The sequence below is a fragment of the Chionomys nivalis genome, chromosome 8, assembly GCF_950005125.1.
Source record: "Chionomys nivalis chromosome 8, mChiNiv1.1, whole genome shotgun sequence".
In the NCBI taxonomy this organism is placed as follows: Eukaryota; Metazoa; Chordata; class Mammalia; order Rodentia; family Cricetidae; genus Chionomys; species Chionomys nivalis.
The window spans coordinates 17654181-17673803 of record NC_080093.1 but is presented as its reverse complement, the minus strand read 5'-3'; the positions used below and the strand labels follow the sequence as shown (position 1 = coordinate 17673803).

The 19623-nt window shown below is 39.0% G+C and overlaps 1 protein-coding gene across 3 annotated transcripts in view; it reads right to left on the bottom strand.

Annotated features, from left to right (window-relative positions):
* Positions 1-19623, bottom strand: part of Hpse2 (heparanase 2 (inactive)) — a 611174-nt gene that overhangs the window by 137876 nt on the left and 453675 nt on the right. For all 3 annotated transcript variants that reach the window (XM_057778995.1, XM_057778996.1, XM_057778997.1), the window contains one exon: positions 15781-15874. In XM_057778995.1, coding sequence (XP_057634978.1) covers positions 15781-15874 — 94 coding nt within the window. The remainder of the gene's footprint in view (positions 1-15780; positions 15875-19623) is intronic.

Here is a 19623-nt window from a genome sequence, read left to right as displayed (position 1 = left end):
CCACATCATGTTTCTCTGTGAACAGGTGCTGAGAAGCAATGATTTTCAGGACCACATTACACTTCTGTAATAAAGCACACCATCTATGTATCAGAAGTCACTGTCCATGAGAGGAGAGAAAAATGTTTCGGGGAAGTGTGTAATGAGCAATGCATGTATATTGCACCATATTTTGAAGACAACTGAAGTAAGGATGAAAAGTCCCTGACCCACTGGTCAGATCTGCACAGGGAACCACAGCTGCATGCCTTCCAAGCAGAGGCAAAACCATGTTAAAATGTGTCCCTCTGAAGGTTTGAAATTACCCAGTCTCTGTTCTACAAGTTGGAGGTTGGCCAAACTATTGAGATCAGGGTGCAGATACCTTGGAAAACAATCAGACAGTTTTGTATTGGGTAATACTAGTAGCTTCTGAAAGTACAGTCTGTGTTGCAAGCGTGTCTATAGGTAGTTCATTTTAGGAAATAGTAACTAGCAGGAATGGTGACCTATAGGACTGAAACAAGGAAAAGACAAAAGTAGGATATGTTTTTAAATTTGCAACCAGTTCTGGTGACCTGTACTCAACATCGTAGGAATTTTGGCAAAAGCCTATGTAATCCTCAAAATTGTCCAACTGTCCCTCAAGGTAACAAAATGGGGAGTAGTTATCTCGTGATTTCTATCTCCTGATGGTCAAGAGTAGCCTAATGAAGTTATTTCTCCCTTTATTTCATGTATATCTCTGAGAGCTGAGCATATTCTCGAAATATTTGTTGCCTCTGTCTAGAGAAATCCCAGAGAAGGAATAAGAAGCAAGTTTCTGCTGAGTTACACTAGCATCAGGCGCTGGCTGCTGCTACAACAGTTAGGACATGAAGAAAGACTGGAGGATACCAGAATGCACAAGGGAGGCTGGTAAGGAATATAGTGCATGTAGATAACCACTAACTCCTCTCCTAGACATGCTCACTAAAAGCCATTCTTCTTCAGGTTTCTAAAGAGTATGAGGAATCACCATGTCACAGTCAGTGACAGGTGTCCATAGCTAGAGGACTGAAATACAAAATGTATTCAGTGCATAATATGAAATATTAGGCAGCAGTTGGAGCAAACAATTCAACATAAATTCAGAAGCACAGATATGCTTTAAAGTTTCAGTGATAAGTTAAAAAAAGAAAGTAACATAGTAAGATATGTAGTATGATACTATTTATGTAACCATTTACTATACAATAAGGAACAAAGACATCTGTTTGAAGGATGGGTCAAACACATAATGAAGACACAAAGGAAGAAAATAGACATAACAGAAACAGGATTTTTGTGAACTGATGATAGGTTTGCTTTAAGTTGAGGTTGAATATACTATAGTACCTTAGGGCTCCCAGAAACAATATATGTAGATGTATTTTATGAATATATATACAAATATACAATATGAGATATGCATCTATACGTGTGACCAAACTCATAGGAAAGCATCAGCAAGTGTATCTGGAGACCTCTCATTCACTTCCTGCCATCCAGATGTGAAATAATTAAACAGAAACTATATTATTTGCAATACTGTTTGGCCAATAGCTTAAACATATTTCTGTCTTACTCTTATATCTTAAATTAACCCATAATTCTTGTCTGTGTTAGCCAAGTGGCTTGGTACCTTTTATCAGCGAGGCAGTCTCATCTTGCTTCCTCTGTGTCTGGATGACAACTGCAGACGAACTCTTTCCTCTTCCCAGAATTATCCTGTTCTCATCCCCTCCCCCCACCCACTTCCTGCCTGGTCACCCTGCCTGAACTTCCTGCCTGGCTACTGGCCAATCAGACTTTTATTAAACCAATATGAAGTGCTGTGGGACAATGATCTTGTACCCTGTCACTTATATTGTATTGTATTCATCTCAGAAACAAAGATCAGGATTGGTAGATTATATAATAGACTTCAATATATAATATAATATAATATAATATAATATAATATAATATAATATAATATAATATAATATATTTCACCCAGAAGTGGTGAAATCACCTAGGTAGAATATTTTTTAAAAATAGGATAGAAAGAGCCGGGCGGTGGTGGCACACGCCTTTAATCCCAGCACTTGGGAGGCAGAGGCAGGCGGATCTCTGTGAGTTCGAGACCAGCCTGGTCTACAAGAGCTAGTTCCAGGACAGGCTCCAAAACCACAGAGAAACCCTGTCTCAAAAAACCAAAAAAAAAAAAAAAAAAAAAAGGATAGAAAGATTTAATGATTTCATTAAAAAACACTGAGGCATTTTCAAATACTTTAACACTTCAACAAACATTAAGCACCTGCTAAATGCTAAGCAGACCTCTGGGGCAGGTGTGCTGTCACTGATCTATTGTCATCGTGCAAGGAGGGAGACTAACAACAAGTAAACAAGCAAATATCAGGAATTCAGTTGATAAGAAGAGCCAGGAAAAAAACAAGACAATACAATGCTAGGTAGGAGCTTGTCAGGAATGAGAAGGATGCTTTAGAGAGTGGTTCATGAAGAGCACTCTGCAAGTCTGCATCTGAATTGAGACTTGGTTAAGAGGAAGCCAGGACATTAATGTTTTCAAAGGAACAGCACAGAAAAAGATGTGAGGTGAAAACAGGACCATTGCCTGTAGCACCAAAAGAAGGCCATCTGGAGTACAGTACATAAAGAGACGAAAGATTGGACAAATGAGGTCAGAGAAGAAAGGAGGGTGCTTTCATTCTGAGTGTGATGGAGGCTATTGGAGGGATTTAAGCAGGAGAGGGGTCTGATCTGACTTATGTCAGATCATTGTAGCTGCTATGAGGTCATACATATGTCTTAAAAGGATTGTAAAACCTGTAACATGATATACAAATTAAAGGTTCTGTTATTTCTATGACCACTTTGAGCTTTAATGTCTTTATACATAGATGGAATAATACCTGACAGGATTGTACTAAGGATCCCAGCTGTTTGACACAGAATAAGTAACACGAGGCCAACGACAGGATAATCCTGAGCTAGTGGAACGGGATGTGGACCCAGAGGGTGAACACAGATTTATAAGAGCCTTTAAGATGATGCATGTATTCAGAGAACTAGTCCAGATATTCCTACAGTTTGGCAGTGGGATTCTGAACCATTCATGATGCTTACAGGAAGCCTTGAACTATGATCTGTTTGAGAGCAGGAAACCCAGTCATCTTTTCTTTTTTTATATTTATTATTTTTCAATTGTGTGTGTGTGTATGTGTGTATGTGTGTGTATGTGTGTGGGGGTTATGCGTATGAGGATGCAGATGCCTGTGGATATCTCTGGCCTTTGATCTTCCTGGAGTTAGTTACAGGCAGTAGGGAGCTCTTTGATGTGGCTGCTGAAAACTGAACTTGAGTCCTCTGGTCCAAGAGAAGTACTTGGTCTTAATTACTTAGCCATCTCTCTACCACACCTTTCAATCTTATTTTCTTAAGTGTATAGTTTCTTTAAGAGTACCTGGCACAGAACTGGGGCTTCACTGAAAATAGGGCTCTAGTCACACGTAGAGCGTGATATAATACTAGACCTGCCCTTGTATTAGCTCACAGTAAATTCACTCTTGAAGGAAACTGTATGTCTTAAGAAAGAGTGATTAAACAAGTCAATGAATCAAAAGTCATGTGCTGCTTGCAAATACAAATTCAGAGATTAGTAAAAATAAAGACGTGCAAGGAAAACCTATAAGAACACGAGAGACCGAGGCGAGAACGCTGCTTATTTATTCGCTTCGTTGTAGCTGAGAGGAAAACAGAAATCCTGACTCTTGCAGCATGTGACTTATACATGACACCCAACAAACTCTTCAAGGTAAACTATCACCCAACAGATTTGAATGTCCAAGACCTTTATGAAGAACCGTTATCATGTTCTGACAGTGAAAATTCAAGGAGGGCCACGCCCAGCTACTTTGTGAGCAAGTTCGCTGCCAACACTTGGAAGCTGAAAGTGGTATACTGAACTTGGAGGGGTAATTTGCACGCGATAGTTTTATTTCAAAGAGTTCAAAGCACCTTCTTTTAAATGAAGACATGACTCCAAAAAATGTTTGAAATTATAAAAACTATGCATACATGATCCTACAAAGATTACTGATACAAAAAACAAAAGTTAATCTTTATTTTCTTCTGAATGTAGAGAGAACTGAATGCAAAAAATATTTCCTTTTTTTCTCAGAGCTGAGGATACAAAGCACATGGTCACCTTTCATGGTCACCTGGGTTCAGCCTCAGCTAGTTCTTCCCTCAGCATTATGATTGGTGAGGTAGTATTTAGTGGTTGTTAATAGCCTGGGCTCCAGAGACAGAGTCCTGCCTTTCACCCTGGCCTTGAATATTTAAAATTACTTCCTTGAATTCTAGTGTAGAATAGAATGTCTACCTCAGTGTGTTTATGCTTTAACTAACTGACATTTTTTTTGTTGTTGTTGTTTTTTGTTTTTTGTTTTTTTCGAGACAGGGTTTCTCTGTGGTTTTGGAGCCTGTCCTGGAACTAGCTCTTGTAGACCAGGCTGACTAACTGACATTTGTAAAAAGAACTTAAAAACAGGTCCTGGTGTATAATAAGCACTTAAGCCCAAGTATTTTCTGGATTTCTCTCCTTGTTCAAGGTACCTGAATTTGTGTTTGAGAAATTTAATATCAGCATTGATTGCTCTTTCCTCAGATAAGTAACTTGGGTTAATGGATAATATCTCAGATAAATGTTAAGCACTAGGAAAGAGCAGTTTAGGATTTAAAATACACATGAATAATACGGACAAGCATAATTCGTATATATATGTATATGGAGTTTAATTAGAAAATACTCAACCACTTTCAGCATAAGCATCCTGTTATCCACACGAATGAAAACTGCACAGTGAGGTAAAACTTGGATACAAACTAAAGCAGTTATCTGACCAGGGAAATACTCCTAAAGGCACTTAGGAATATTGTTGAAAGTTCAAGGAGTCAACAGGAATAAGCAAATGTTTTCTATGCCTTTTCTGTTGAGGACATGGGAAATTTGGTGAATTGGGAATCTTCCAAGAACAGAGAAGGCCAGCATGGTGAAGTGTGGTGATGGTATGGATGCTGATGCTGGGTGCTGGTTGAGCTTGGGGAGAAAATCAGCTTGGACTGACCAGGAGAAAAATCAAACAAACAAAAAGGAAAAAAAAAAAAAAAAAAAAAAAAAAACAACCCAGAAAAAGCAGATGGAACCAGCTGCAAAATTCCCTTAGAAAATGAAACTCTAAGAAACCAAGGGCTATAGTTCAACACTGCGGTTTTCTGAGTAAATATGATTCTCCCTGTGCTGGAAGAGAGAAAAGAAGAGGTCTCTGGGAAGTGAAGGGCTCCGGTGAGAAATGATGTGCCAGTGAAGGTTACTCTAAGGGTAGCCCTGAGTGAGCATAGGAGGCTGGCTGCCCAGCTCCCTCCCAGCTCTTTTGTTCCCCAAATCAGCCAGGGCCCCTGTGGTCAAAGCAGCTCTGAGGCACCCAGAGAAAAGCCCAGTAAGCAGCATCAGTTGCTCTCTTCTCCATCTGCTAAAGGCAGAGAGGCAGAAGGGTAGGCTTTCCAGATTCTGTCTCTTACATTTCCGAGACATGGACTGAGTGAGAATGTTTGGTTATGTGGACACACTGAGGTGGGGATGGGGTGGGGGCAGGGAGAGAGTAGAGAAGAGGTGTGAATGTGTGGGGGGGTGGGGAGAGCACACTTAGGAAAATATTCTTGATTTTTCAAAAATAAAATAGGAACATAGCCATTTAGGGGGCACATTTTCAAACCTCGTCTTCCTCTTCCTGTAGTTCCTTGATATCCTGCCTCTAAAGCTGTAATCTAAGTCTTTGAAAAGACTCCTGAGGACCTGGCTTCAGGCGTTGGCTGTGCGAGAGATGGTAGCATTGCTGCAGCAGACATGTTGTTTATGGTTATCCAAACCAACACCTTCCTTAATGAGAAAGGAAGCAATAAAACAGGAACAGTGGACAGGCCAGCTGGGCTAATCAGTCCTGGCAGGGGGCCCACCCTCCAAAAGAAGCTGGAGCCCATTAATTCCAGGATCTCATGGACTTGGGAGCCAACCTTCCCCTGAACTTCACAAGAGCAGTTGCTCTCTACCCAGAGCGAGCCTCCTATACTGCTGGTCACAAAGGACTGCTTTTAGGAAGTCTCTTCTTCTCGGTCTTTTCAAACACCATTTAATATATATATATATATATATAGTGTGTGTGTGTGTGTGTGTGCACGCATGCATGTGTGTGTGCTACCATGTGCATGTGGAGGTCAGAGGACAAGTTAAGGGAATCAGTTCTCTCCTTTTCAACAAGTTGGTTCCAGGGGCTGGACTCTGGTGCAAGTTTTGGTGGCAAAGCATCTTTACCCATTAAGTCATCTGGTTGGTCTTCAGTAAGCTCCTTACACCCTACCTGTGTGTCTTCCTTGCATTTCAGCAGTCTGGACTCTTCACTGTTTGTGAGTTGTCAAGGTGAACTCTTGATATTGTTTGTTTTGTCCACTCTTTGTGTGTAGTTATTGATTTGACGCTACCAACTTTACTGGAAGAGGAGCAGATAAGGTTGACTCTTCTTCCTCTCTGTTCCTTTCTGAGTTTGAACCTCACAATTTCTTTCTTTGTCTTCCTGCTGTTCTCTTCTTTCTTTTCTGGACTAGCCTCCACTCTGCAGCCCTTTGTTAACTTTGGGATCCCTCCCCAGTTTCTCATTGCATTGGCAGCAGTGGGGAGCAACTATTTTTTTGTTGTTCTTCACTGAGAGAGAGGTCTGTTTGACGAGCAGAGAGATGAACAATAAAGAAGTTGTATCTGATCTTACTGTGATTGGTGACTGTGGACCACAGGTTAGGACTCTGATTGCTTTACTTATGATGGTATTTACCACCACACATAGCCAGTGCTTAGTTACCCATTCTCCATTCCTTCCCCGGAAATCCCATGCAGGATGGTCTTACTACTTTAGAAAAATGTCTTATACTTTTGTTGCTTGTTTTCTTTCACCTGCCCCTCTCACCCATGCTTCCTGTTAGTTTTTTTCCAGGATTATTTAAAATTATTTTCTTTATGAAATAAATAGTCCTCAACTCCAGGAAGTTTTTTTTTCTAAGTTCCAAAGTTTTTGAACCTATCTCTGATTTTGATCTTATTGAGCAAAAATGTAACTTTATATATTTCTCTTTTTTCATGTCTCACAGATTTCTTGATAATGATTTACTCAGCAAATGAAGATATTTTTTGATGAAAAGACTAAGTTTCAAAGAAGACAACTAACAACCTGCAGCTAGCAAGGACAGACACCACACATCCGCAGCTTCAGTTTATAGCTCTGTTACCTTCTGATGGAATTTTGCTACTTGAGGAGAACCACAAGACTTTGCTTGCCTAAGCTGCTTCCATATTTAAAATGTTCTTCTTAAGTTAGATAAGATGGGCTTTTCTGAGCTGAGTCACTCCAATATCTCAACACATTCCTCTATTTATGCTGTCTATTGTCTATGTCATTTCTTTCTATTCTCTTTCTCCTACAGAGTACCATATTTGCCCAGGTTTTTGTATTCGAACGACTTCTTAGTCTGTTTCAGTGATATTTTTGGGATTTAAGATTTTACCCTCTGTTCTTATCCCAAATTAAAGAAAAAAAAACAACTGAATGAAATTGAGACAACAAATATTAAAATAAGAACACGTAGACAGGATGAAGTCAGTTAGGAAGCAGTGCCACTTTGAGCATATGAAAGAAAATAAGGAAGAATGTTCCAGAGTGCTAAAGCAATGAGAAGCGATAGTGAAGACAGAACAGAAAGAAGTTACTGGCTGCTCCCTTTCTCCACCTTTTATCTGACTCACCAATATTTCAGGCTACTGAAAGCTTTGCCACTCAAAGCCAGACTCCACCAATATCAGTAGTGATTTTATTCTTGTTAGGATAAGCACTACAATCCTCTTCCTGAAATGTTGCAAGATCTCAAGTTGCACCTCTACTGAGGGTGCTTTTGACTCTAAATGGCTATTCCCCCACTGCCCACAGGTGGCTTGTCTTTCCGCACTGCCACTTCCCCCACTGTCCCTCTCGACAGAATGTGAATGGAGCGCAATGCATCAAAGTCAAGTCTTGAAAAGCCTTGTTCCCTTCCACCATCACTTGTCTGACATCACAAAAGCTTTAATAGTCTCTTCCAAATCTCACTTCCAAGGCAGTCACCTCATATCAACTAATTGTGGGGTCACACTGGAATTCTCTCACTAAGAACGCTGCTATTTTTCTTTGAAAACTTTTCTAATCCTGGGTGGTTAGAAAGAAATTTTGCATAGGCTACAAAAGAAATAGCTAATAGATGTCAAATTTAGAATAGTGTAATGGCTGACCATGGGTTTAGTGAAGTGGGCCTGAGTTTGAACTCTCTTTTTACTACTTAGGAAGATCTGTAGCCTTGAGTAAGTTACAATAGATTAGTAATGCATGACTGACATTTGCAACCAAAAGGTAACATGTTTTATAAAATCATAATCTATCTTTCATAATTTAATGCTTTTGAAATCAGAGTGTTTACATAAGCATCATCAACTGAAACCTGCCTGCAGTTTACCCCAGTTGCTTCTAGCTGTTATTAAGCTAATGGTGTAGTCTATAAATACCTGTGTCTAAAAATCAAAGCCATTAAAGTTAATAAAATGGCAAGGATGAAAACCTTGAAACCTTGGCACTCTTCTGATTAGTGCCTTTTGGGCTAGCTCCTTCTATAATACCATTAGTGCCTCCCGTGAAGGGCAAAAGCTAATTTCTCCTAGGTCATGCTTTTCCATTTGCATGGACAGAACACAGGGCTCACACAGGCTCATTTACTTGGGGATCACAGAGCTTAAGCTGCTAAATCCTCACTTTCACAGGCAGCTGTCAGTGTCCTAGAAGGAACCCACTATGGTGGTCACAGGCCAATGTCTCTAAACTTTGCAAAGTGGTTTTGCTTTCTTTCTCTTAAAGAGGTCCCTATTGTATAAGATATAAGGACCATAATTGGGTCACCTAAGTCACTAATGTGGTGTACTTTGTATTTGCGGTCCTCAGTGTACTCTTCCTTTGTTGTGCTTTCTTGGCTTGTGTTTCTGTTCCTCTTCACTGATCTCTACTCTTGAGAAGGTATCTTTTATTTAACACTAATATCTTAGTGTGGAGTTCAACCAGGGTAGCTGTCATCTTGCTAGGTTGCTTAATATTTCACATAATATTACTGAAATGAAATAAAATAGTGTTTTATAAAACAGAATATCTGATATTTAGAAGCAGATTGCACTGTTATTTGGAACTCAAAGATAACACTTAAATGACACACTTCTGTCATGCCTGTGTATAGACATAACTCACAGGGGTCTCTACATTAATTTACTTATCTCCAGAACCACACTATGAAGTTAACAGTTGACTAAACTTTCGATGTGAATGGCAAATGTTACTTCTTTGCTACTTTGATTTTATCTTGGTCATCCATCCCCAGTTCCTTTGTGTTTCCATCCCTCCAATATTTATTGAATATCTGCCAAATGCTACACATTGGGACAGTATAGAAAAGATTCAACATTGTTAAAATAGAATGAATTAAAGACTGGTTTCATAAACAATGATTTTTATGGTGATAACTACCATTCTTATCCTATTGATGTTTATATTTTCTAGTTTTTCTCACTAAAGAATAACATTATCATTATTACCCTTTTAATTGTGCTTATATTTTGTCATCTTCAAAAGTAACTAAATTTGTTGGTATATTAAAAAGTGGACAGACTGAAAACTGGAAGTTTCATAGAGAACAAAAATTTCTTTATGTTTATTAATTTAACAGAATTATTTATTTTCTACCTTACTTCTATGACCTTACTTTTTTTTTTTTTTTTGGTTTTTTGAGACAGGGTTTCTCTGTGGTTTTGGAGCCTGGCCTGGAACTAGCTCTTGTAGACCAGGCTGGTCTCGAACTCACAGAGATCCGCCTGCCTCTGCCTCCCAAGTGCTGGGATTAAAGGCGTGCGCCACCACCGCCCGGCTTATGACCTTACATTTAAGATACATGAGAAGCAGCATAATATCATTGTATTTATTTAGACTTCAAAAGAGTTGACCTTTCTTGGAGAAGGGAGGACACTTGTTGGTTCCTGGCCACCCGGCTAGCTTAGACCCAAAATAATCACACAGAAACTACATTATTTAAATTACTGCTTGGCCTATTAGCTCTAGCTTCTTATTGGCTAACTCTTACATATTAATTTAACCCATTTCTATTAATATGTGTATGATCACATGGCTGTAACTTACTGGTTAAAGTTCCGGTGTCTGTCTGTAGTGGGGCTACAAGGTAGCATCTGACTCTGCCTTCTTTCTCCCCACATTCAGTTCTGTCTTCTCCACCTACCTAAGTTCTGCCCTGCTATAGGTCCAAAGCAGTTTTTTATTCATTAACCAATAAAAACAACACATAGACAGAAGGACCTCCCACACTAGATCTTTATACAATAACATAGTAGATGATTAAAGATTGTTATTAGCATCCATTACCACTTATATATCTAGTCTATCAAGACCTTTTCACAATCAGTTTCTAAGTAAACCCATGCTTTAGATGTGGGATGTCTTGTTAAACTTAACTCCCATACTTCTCTTTCCTTCAGTGGGCTCTTTCCTCTAATGTGGGTACACTCTGTAATCTCTAAGACGTCCTTGTCTCTTCTAGTTACAGCTTCCCTCTTGCCTTGACTCCTGCCTCCAGGGGATACGATTGGTGAACAAATGGATATGCTAGGATCATCAGTCTGGCATGCAATTCCACACATCCTTCTTTTCTAAGGGAAAAACACTCCTGATGTTTTCCTCTCTCAGGTAGTGGTAACTTACTGGAAGGACATGAACTGTGTGTGTGTGTGTGGCTGTTTCAGAGATCTGTGCTTCATGTAATGTTTAGCATTTTAAACTCAAATTAACTACTTAATAAAAATTGAGAGAAGCATAAAAACAAGAACGATAATGATCTTGGTTGGACCACATAAACCCTCTACTTACCCCAACACATCTATCAGTGGCTCCCAAATAGCTCCCTAAGGAGAACTATCAACTAGAGGAATCCTTTTCCTTTAGGTGCTAACCTGCAGATCACTCCTCTGGAAGACTTCCCCTGGCTTCTCCTCTACATTGTCAGATGGAGACATGCCATGATGAGTTCCCATCTCACAGTATTACAGCCATCATTGTACTTTATTATCAACATGCTTCATCAGTTGCTTCCCCACTGGACTAGACGGTCTTTGAAGACCAGCACCACATTAGTTTTGCTCATCACTGTATTCTCAGAAGTCTGGAAAATACTACAAATGGCACAAATAGTTGATAAATGAATGGAGAATGATAGAAAGGAAGGAGGAAGAAATTAAGTTTTCAAATATTGAGGAAGCCCACTGTAGTTTATTTGATAATCAAACTACAGTCAGATGGACAGTACTGATGGAAATACTTTCCTCCTGACTGGGATTTCACCAACTCCTTCCTGTGCTTATTGAATTGCTGAAAATAATATAAAAAGTGCTATTTCCTCCTCTGATTCCTCCAGGAGATGAAGACACAAATCACAGAGTCCAAATGAGTTAAGCCAAAGTGGTTCTTCTTGGTTCTTACGTCATTGTTTTGGAGTTAGCCCAGTTTTCCGCACTATACCATCTGCATTGTGTCCTAAAAGTCTCTCACTTTTCCCATTTGACCTGTCTCTGCATTGTGAGTCTCGATCTTTCCTTTAACTCACCTCCCAATACAGATGATTATTCTTGTTCTAATGGAAAGGAACATGTGCTCATCCAAAGGTGTGGGTTGTCCAGACATTTCACTGGTTTCCAAACATATCATATAGATTTTCTTCTAACCTGATAATTCACTAAGTGCTGAGAAAACAGAATTCTTGTCTAAATGGCAGTCCAAATTTGGAAACCACAGCTGCTTTTAGCAATTGAGTCATTGCCTTTCAGGTGCCAAAAATATCACCTATTAAATTCTCCAGGGTTCAAAGACAGAGGAAATAGAAAAAAGGCAAAGAACAAATGGAGAACAAAGTGTATGGAGTATTTCTAGTCACAAAAATTATTAAAATAAATGCAATAATTAACAAAATAACAGCAACAACAACTAGTGTTCAATATGAATTAACAGACCAGCTGTGTGTGACCTTCCTAACTTCCTTAAAAAGGAAGGAATGTAAATTCTTAGCATCTTCACTTTATAGGTAAAGAAATAAAGCCAAGATATTCTAGCTTTCAGTCCCAACTAAGGTGACAGCTGCCACCAGCTGAGTAAAAATGATTTCTGATTAATATTATGCGACAATCTTTTTGCACCTCATCCATCAAACCTTCCAGCTAAAAGTTTTCAGCTACCATGGGGCAGAGAAACATTGCTATGCTCTGTGCAAATCCCAGCTTCTCTGTTCCATCACATAATAAATGCTGTTCTTGCCATTGTTTTGAAGTGATTGCTTATACAGCCATAGAACACCAGGATAGGGGCTGTGATTTGAACGGATCTCTCTGTTCTGGGTATGTTATGTTCCTAATGGCCAAAAGGTGATGCCTGATCCTGCTGGTAAGGCTAGCCCTTACTTCCAGGAGTCTTCTACTTATAGGTCCTTTCTCCTAAGGGGATCCACTATTCTTTCCTGAAGTAGGTCACTTCAAGGGCATCAGGCATATTTTAAAAGGTTTGAATCTCAATTTTCCATAGGGTTTTTGTTCTTTAGCTAAAATTCGTGGGGCCCTATATGAACCAGGAAGTAAGCTTTGCTCCTTTGCTCTTTTGCTCCTTTAGTTCTGTGATGGTTAAGGGCTATGGAGGGGTAAAGCACGAAGTGGAGATAGAATCCCTTCATCTCTGACTTAGCTTACACTCACCTGCTACCCTTAAAATCACGAATACAGCTAGAACCGTCTCTCTTGGCACAATATTATTACTAACAACAATCTTTTAATTAGGTTCAAAGCTAGAAGAATCCAAAATAAAGAGACTTGACTATCTTGCACATTGTTGTAATACAAACACTTAGAAGGCTGTCTGAAGCATATTGCAGGAGAATTAACTTACAAGTAAAGGAATAAAAGAAAATTCCTTCCAGAGAGCAACACTTAAATTAGCGCAGAGTGTCTAAAAAATTGTAACATTCTGTAGGTTAATTTTTGTTTGCTTTTGAGGCTGGGTCTCATTAGCCAACGCTGGCTTCCTACTCATGGTCCTCTTGCCTCAGCCTCCCAGGGCTTCAGTTATAGGCATGCATCACCATGATCAATAATAGGTTGATATTCTGTTGCACCAGGCAACATATTTCAATGTAGTCAAATATTAAAACTTAAAACTGAATCCCTTGAGGCCACATCTTATTCTATTTTATATCTCTAGTATCTGGCACTTTGCCTGGTGCTAGCAATACTTTCCACTAACTGTTGTCAAACTGACTGGCAGAAATATTTCAGATCATTTAGTTCTTCTTGCCTAATAGAAGACAGTTATAGAAAAAGGTTCTGGCCAATGTCCCTGGTCCCATGGTGATTACATTGGGATACAGAAACTCAGAAGTCTTGAGAGTTCTCAGGTTCTAACACTCCCCAAGAACAAGTGAAAATGGAGGTTGTATGTTATTTGAGTATGACATTAGTATGAGAATATAAAAAAGGTTCAGATTTCCACTTTAGTTCTCAATGGTGCTTTTCTGTGACGGCTTCAAATAGAACTTTCTTTCAGAGATAGTTTTAAATATGAACCATTGATTTGTCTACTTATTCATTCACCCAGCATTTACAAAGGAACTACTTGTTGAGAAGTGTTTTATCTGTTCAAAAGAATAGCTGAGTGCAAATTTCTGGAAAAGAACTTTACCGAATGGCAGAAGACATTGTATTTTGATGAGGTCCAGTGGAAATTGTAGACATCAGATCCTCATTATTTAGAATGAATGAATCTAGTATATCTCAAAATGTGACCCTATGACATGTAATACAGAAAAATCAGTAGACAGATGCCTATTCAAGGTAGAGCTCTCAGATCTACTCTAGCCACACTAAACCAGAGTTTCAGGAACAAGACTTGACACATTATTATGAGCAGCATTAGTTATCTTGATTAGCTCACTAAATAAAGGGGTCGGGCTGGAAAGGCCTACATGCAATTGCTTAATATGATTTAGTTTCCTCTTCCTTTTTACAAAAGTCAACTCCTACAAAGCTGATTCTAGGATACTAAGAACGATGTAAATATGGATCAGAATCATTAGCTCTCAAAACCAAGACTTCAATGAGCATGAGCAATGATTATCTCCTTAAACTAGCCCCAAGTGAATCCCCGGGAAAAGAAACAAGCAAACTTGCCATTGAAGAAGTCCTTTAAATAAAAATAAAGAGTTCCATTTAATTTTAAATGTACTACAAAGTTGGATGGATGAAGAAAATGTCTATATTTTTGTTGTTTGTTTTAACGTACCTTTAATATGATTCCCATGTGACATTTTTATTCTTTGAATTTTACTTTTTGTTTTAATTAATTTATAACAACTGAACATATTCATAGGATACTGTGCACTATTTCAGCTTTTATAATGAGGATCTTCACCTCTTTGTTATTTCTTTACATTCAGAGCCTCTGAGCTTCCTTTCAGGCATTGATAAGCTATGTCACCGTGACTAGGTACCTTGCTATGCTGGAGATATTGTGACATGATCGGGGCCTGCTTATTGGGATTTTCTGTCCCGCCCAGTACCCCACAGCTGGTAAACCCCAAAGAAAAAATCACACAGAGATCTCTAAAGTTATAAAGCTGATTGCCCATTAGGTCAAGCTACTTATTAGTTCTTGTAGCTTATATTAACCCATTATTCTGATCTATATTAGCCATGTGGCTCAGTACCTTTTTTAGTGAGGCAGATCATATCCTGCTGCTTCGGTGATCTGGGCAGGAGTGGAAGGAATCAACTTTCTCCTTCCCAGAATTCTCCTGTTTTCATTGTATTATTTTTACTTTCTGTCTGGTTTTTCTGCCTATACTTCCTGACTGGTCAATCAGTATTTATTTAAAACATGACTGACAGATTACAGACGATTTTCCCGCATCCAAGATATGAATGCATTTCCCATCACTCACTGTGTTATGATTTTATCCCACTTCTCTATTCGCTCCCCTCTCTTCTCTTCTAGCGTCTACCATTTTCTAGTTTGAGTGAATTGTTTTATCTTTTCCACAGGGAAGGGAACATGCAGTATTTGTCTTTCTCCAGTTCCATCTACTTTGCTGGAAATGACAGAATTTCATTCTTTATTGCATAAGAGACCTTACACTATTTCTTTATCCATTTGTCCACTGATAGATAGCTTGGTTGATTCTCTATCTCAGTTATTTTCAGCAGTACTGCAGGAAGTCTGGGAGTGCAAGCAGCTCTTTGATATGATGGCATGCTTTGGTTGTGTAGTTCTTTGTCTTGTTTTTGAGACATTTCTGTACTATTCTCTATGTGTGTGTACCAGTTCCTTACCCATAAAATCATTCGTTAGAACAGCTCTAGATCTTGGTGTGACAAATATAAACTCTTCTAACTGAGGAAAACAATAATGATCCACAAGCATCACTGAAAAAAGGGGACGTGGCCACATCCATCTGGAATCTTTTCCTACCCTGGTTCCCACAGCACTAAATTCCAGCTGAAACCCTATGACCTTTTCCTTGTCATTCTTCCAAATACATCAGCCCACAGATAATTTTACTCACTTTCTGAATTTTCCTAATCTGGTCAGAGAGTGTGTCTAAGAGACGAGTTTTCAGGAAGTCCATCACCTTGACCACCCGGCCATCAATGTAGCAACTGGAATAAAAATAAAATAAGAGTCAGATAAAATCCTGACGTGTGGACTAGAAATAAACTTCCCTTCGCAGAAGTCTCTGACTCCTGAGGACACAGCCTAGGATTGTACCTGAGCTTTCATATCCAGATAGGTTTTGATTTGGTACTTTTCAAGCAAATAATATGCTTTTAATTTTTTCTGTTTCCAATCCCATTTGCCAGTTACCATGACTTTTTTCAGCCTTGCTCAGGTAAGCACCCATTTCTTGCTCTCTGGGAATGGACAGATATTTCATAATCCAAATTGGGTAATTGGGGAAAAGTTACTTTTTCTCTTGGGAAAGGGACTTAGCCTTCAATCTCATGGTTGTCTCTATCTTTACCTTAAAGCAATAAAGGCATGGGAGAGTTTCAAAGGAACACCCAAACATTTGCTAGGTTTCTACTTTTAAATAAGAAAATAAACAACAGAGCAAAATTCTGATGCAGTGCAGCAAGTCTCAATGACTTTATATGAATGAATGATTGAGAAAAATGGACAAACAAATGCTAAGAAATCCACACATCAGCCCCAAAGCTCTCCCCTGAAATAACAGGGCTGCTGCTCATTTGTTTTACTTTCAGTCTGGTTTTCATTAGGAGCTTAAGGGAATCATCATGCTGCATTGACACCATTGTGAACATTTGACTAAACAGGCCCATCCCACCTTATGTGGGCCTCTTTTCTGAACCACTTATTCTGAAAACTAAGCAGACACGAGGTCTGGATTAGGTGACCTTCATTACCTAGAACCCTGCCTTACTACTATCTTGGTAAAACTTGGACTAAATGAAAATATAAGTGCTTATGATTCCCATTTGCCTAGCCTAATCCACTAAAGTCTCATTGGTTGATAACTAAATATGATAGATTTTCTTTCATTTGAAATGAAATATCTACCCACCAGTGCACACAGACCTCCATGAAAGCCCTTCTTAATGTGAATCCCCATTACAGCACATGATACATGGGATGGGCAGGCTTAAAAACCTGATATTGTAAACAGGAGCTCTGGCTGAGGGAAGGGAAGGAGACAGGTCTTACTCAGTCTCCTGCTGACCCCTCTCACCACCGTAAGATATTCCAAAGAACCCAATGTTTAAATGACTGACATGTTAAAAACAAACAAACAAACAAACAAACAAACAAAAACCCCAGAGACATTTGAGCTCAGATCCTTGATTTCTACAGACCTCAGTTTTAGCATATTTAAACTAAAATTTTTATCTATCTATCTATCTATCTATCTATCTATCTATCTATCTATCTATCTACCCACCCACTTGCCTACCTACCTACTTATCTTTTATCTATCTAGTTTTTGTTTGCATGTTTGTTTTTGAGATAAGGGCTCACTTTATGGTCTAGGCTGGCCTAGAACTGACTACACAGCTCAGGCTAGCCTTGAATTATGACATTCCTCCTGTTTTATCCTACTAAGTTCCAGAATTTCAGATGTGTGCCTCCATGTTTGGTATTTTTCTTATTAATTAAAGAGGGGTGGCATATCGGCTCCTTGGGGTTAATTTCAAATCAAGGAGATTATGAACCTAAGATGCCTGGCACAGAGAAGGCATACAACAGGCACATAATAGGCACTCAAAGCTTTTCTTGTTTTCTAACCTTTCCAAGTTCAGACATAGGAGACTGCTTGGTAAAAGTATGTATGAACACAGAATCCTAAAAAGTAGAAATGCTGTCAGAGGATATGTACTTATATTTTGTGTGTGGTTACTTACATAATGGAATAAAACAATAATATGACATTTTACAACATCTCTTGTTCAAACTCAAGTTCAACAAACATTTGTTATGCATAACACAGTTTCAGTTCTGGCCACTGCCTTAACATTTCATAACCTTTTCTTGCTAGTATTTCATTATTACCATCTTTAGTTTTTTTAAACAAGTTGAGCTTGATCACACATTACATGAAAAATGGGCGTACAGGAATGGGATCATAAAATTAAAGCCAAGCAAGCTGTGCACTGCTGTTCTAATACACAGCTGAAGAAATGACCACTTCCATGCTGACAAGTCCTATGACAAACAGAATGCTCTAATTGTTCTCATCATAGTCAAGCAAGCATATTATAGTCTCTCCTTTTCTCTACATTTATTTCCCAGTAACTATGAGAACAATTGGTGTTTATAATTTGCTGACAACACATATAGTTTAATAGTTATTGAGATAAAGATACCAGACGTCATTTTTCAGTTCTCCACAAATATTTAGACTAACCCATCTGATCTATGGTCTCTTCATTATTTTCCTCTTTTCTTTTATTCCTTTGTACAAGTTACGTAGAACTTAGAGTTAAAAACCCTGCTCAATATGCTTCACCACTTACTACCCACATGATATTTGATCCTGCCACATTTTTCCAAGTTGGCATAAAAAGTGATGGATTTATTTCTAACATTTTCATACATATGTATCTGGGTTTCTCTTTTTATATGATGAGTTAAAAAATTAAAGCCTGGAGCCGGCAAGATGGCTCAGTGGGAAAAGAAGCTTGCCACAGAAGCCTGATGATCTCAGTTTGCCTCGTGAGACCTACCTCTGACTTCCACATGTATGAGCTCTCCCTCTCATTACCCTACTCCCCACCCCCACGTGTGTGTCTCTCTCTCTCTCACACACTCACATGAAATAAATAAAAATGTAACAAAAATTAAAAACTTTCGCCTCTATTATTTTTACAGGGTTGCTATGGTGAACAAATAAGGAAAAATACTTGACCCAGAGCCTAACATATCGAAGGTATCCAATAGCCAAATAGACTCTGTTAGGTTACCTCATAGTTCAAGGTAGCAGAGATTTGACTGGAAGGCTGTGGGCTGGGGTTAAGGGAAGCCTCTTTTGAGAGACGAACACACTTGTCCACTACTAGGTTTGAAGGAGGAAAATAAGTATCAGTAAAGGCAAACTCTGGACTCCTTGCAGGTGGGAGAGGGAGACACATGCTCCACATTACTGTTCGCTCAGTGACTGATATTCTCTGTGTCTGGACCAGAAACTGCACTTTTCCTCCTTCATTTGGCATAGGAGAAGAAACTTTAACCTAAGCCTTTTTTGAGCCCATTATTGACCTCATTTTTAACCTAAGAAGCTGGATCCAATTATTCTCAGTTGTTCCATGCTCCTGAAAACTGAATTTGAACTGGTGTGGGAAGAGTTACAGGCAGAGAAACTAGTGGACAAAGTTACCTTGACAGTGTGGGCAAGAAGTGATGTGGCTTCAAACAAGGGAGGACATAGAAGGAATGCAAGTGATGGGCTGAGATGAAAGCACACATAGTATTTCCTTATGGGGTGACAAACCAAGGCATGGAGTGAACAATGACCACGAGCTAAAGAGAGAGAGGATGCCTTGGAGAACATTATGCTGAGGATATCTGGGTATTAGAGTTGGCCCACAGCTTGTCAAGAGAGATGAAAGATGCAGTTTGAGATATTAAACACACAGAGAATGTTAAGGAGGATATGTGGAGCAGATAGTTAAAGATAGCAGAAAATCGAGATGGGCAATGTTGACCTGGTCTCTTCTTCAGCTTAACAGTCATGAGTAAAACTATGGCGATAGATGAGGTTGCTAAACAAATAAGGGAAGGTCATAGAGATGTCAAAGACCCTTTAAAGTACTTCTCAAATACGGCCCTGGGCATTGCCTGTACCTTTGACCCAAGGAAGGAACCAAACCCTTTTACTACTCTAAGCAAAACAGTA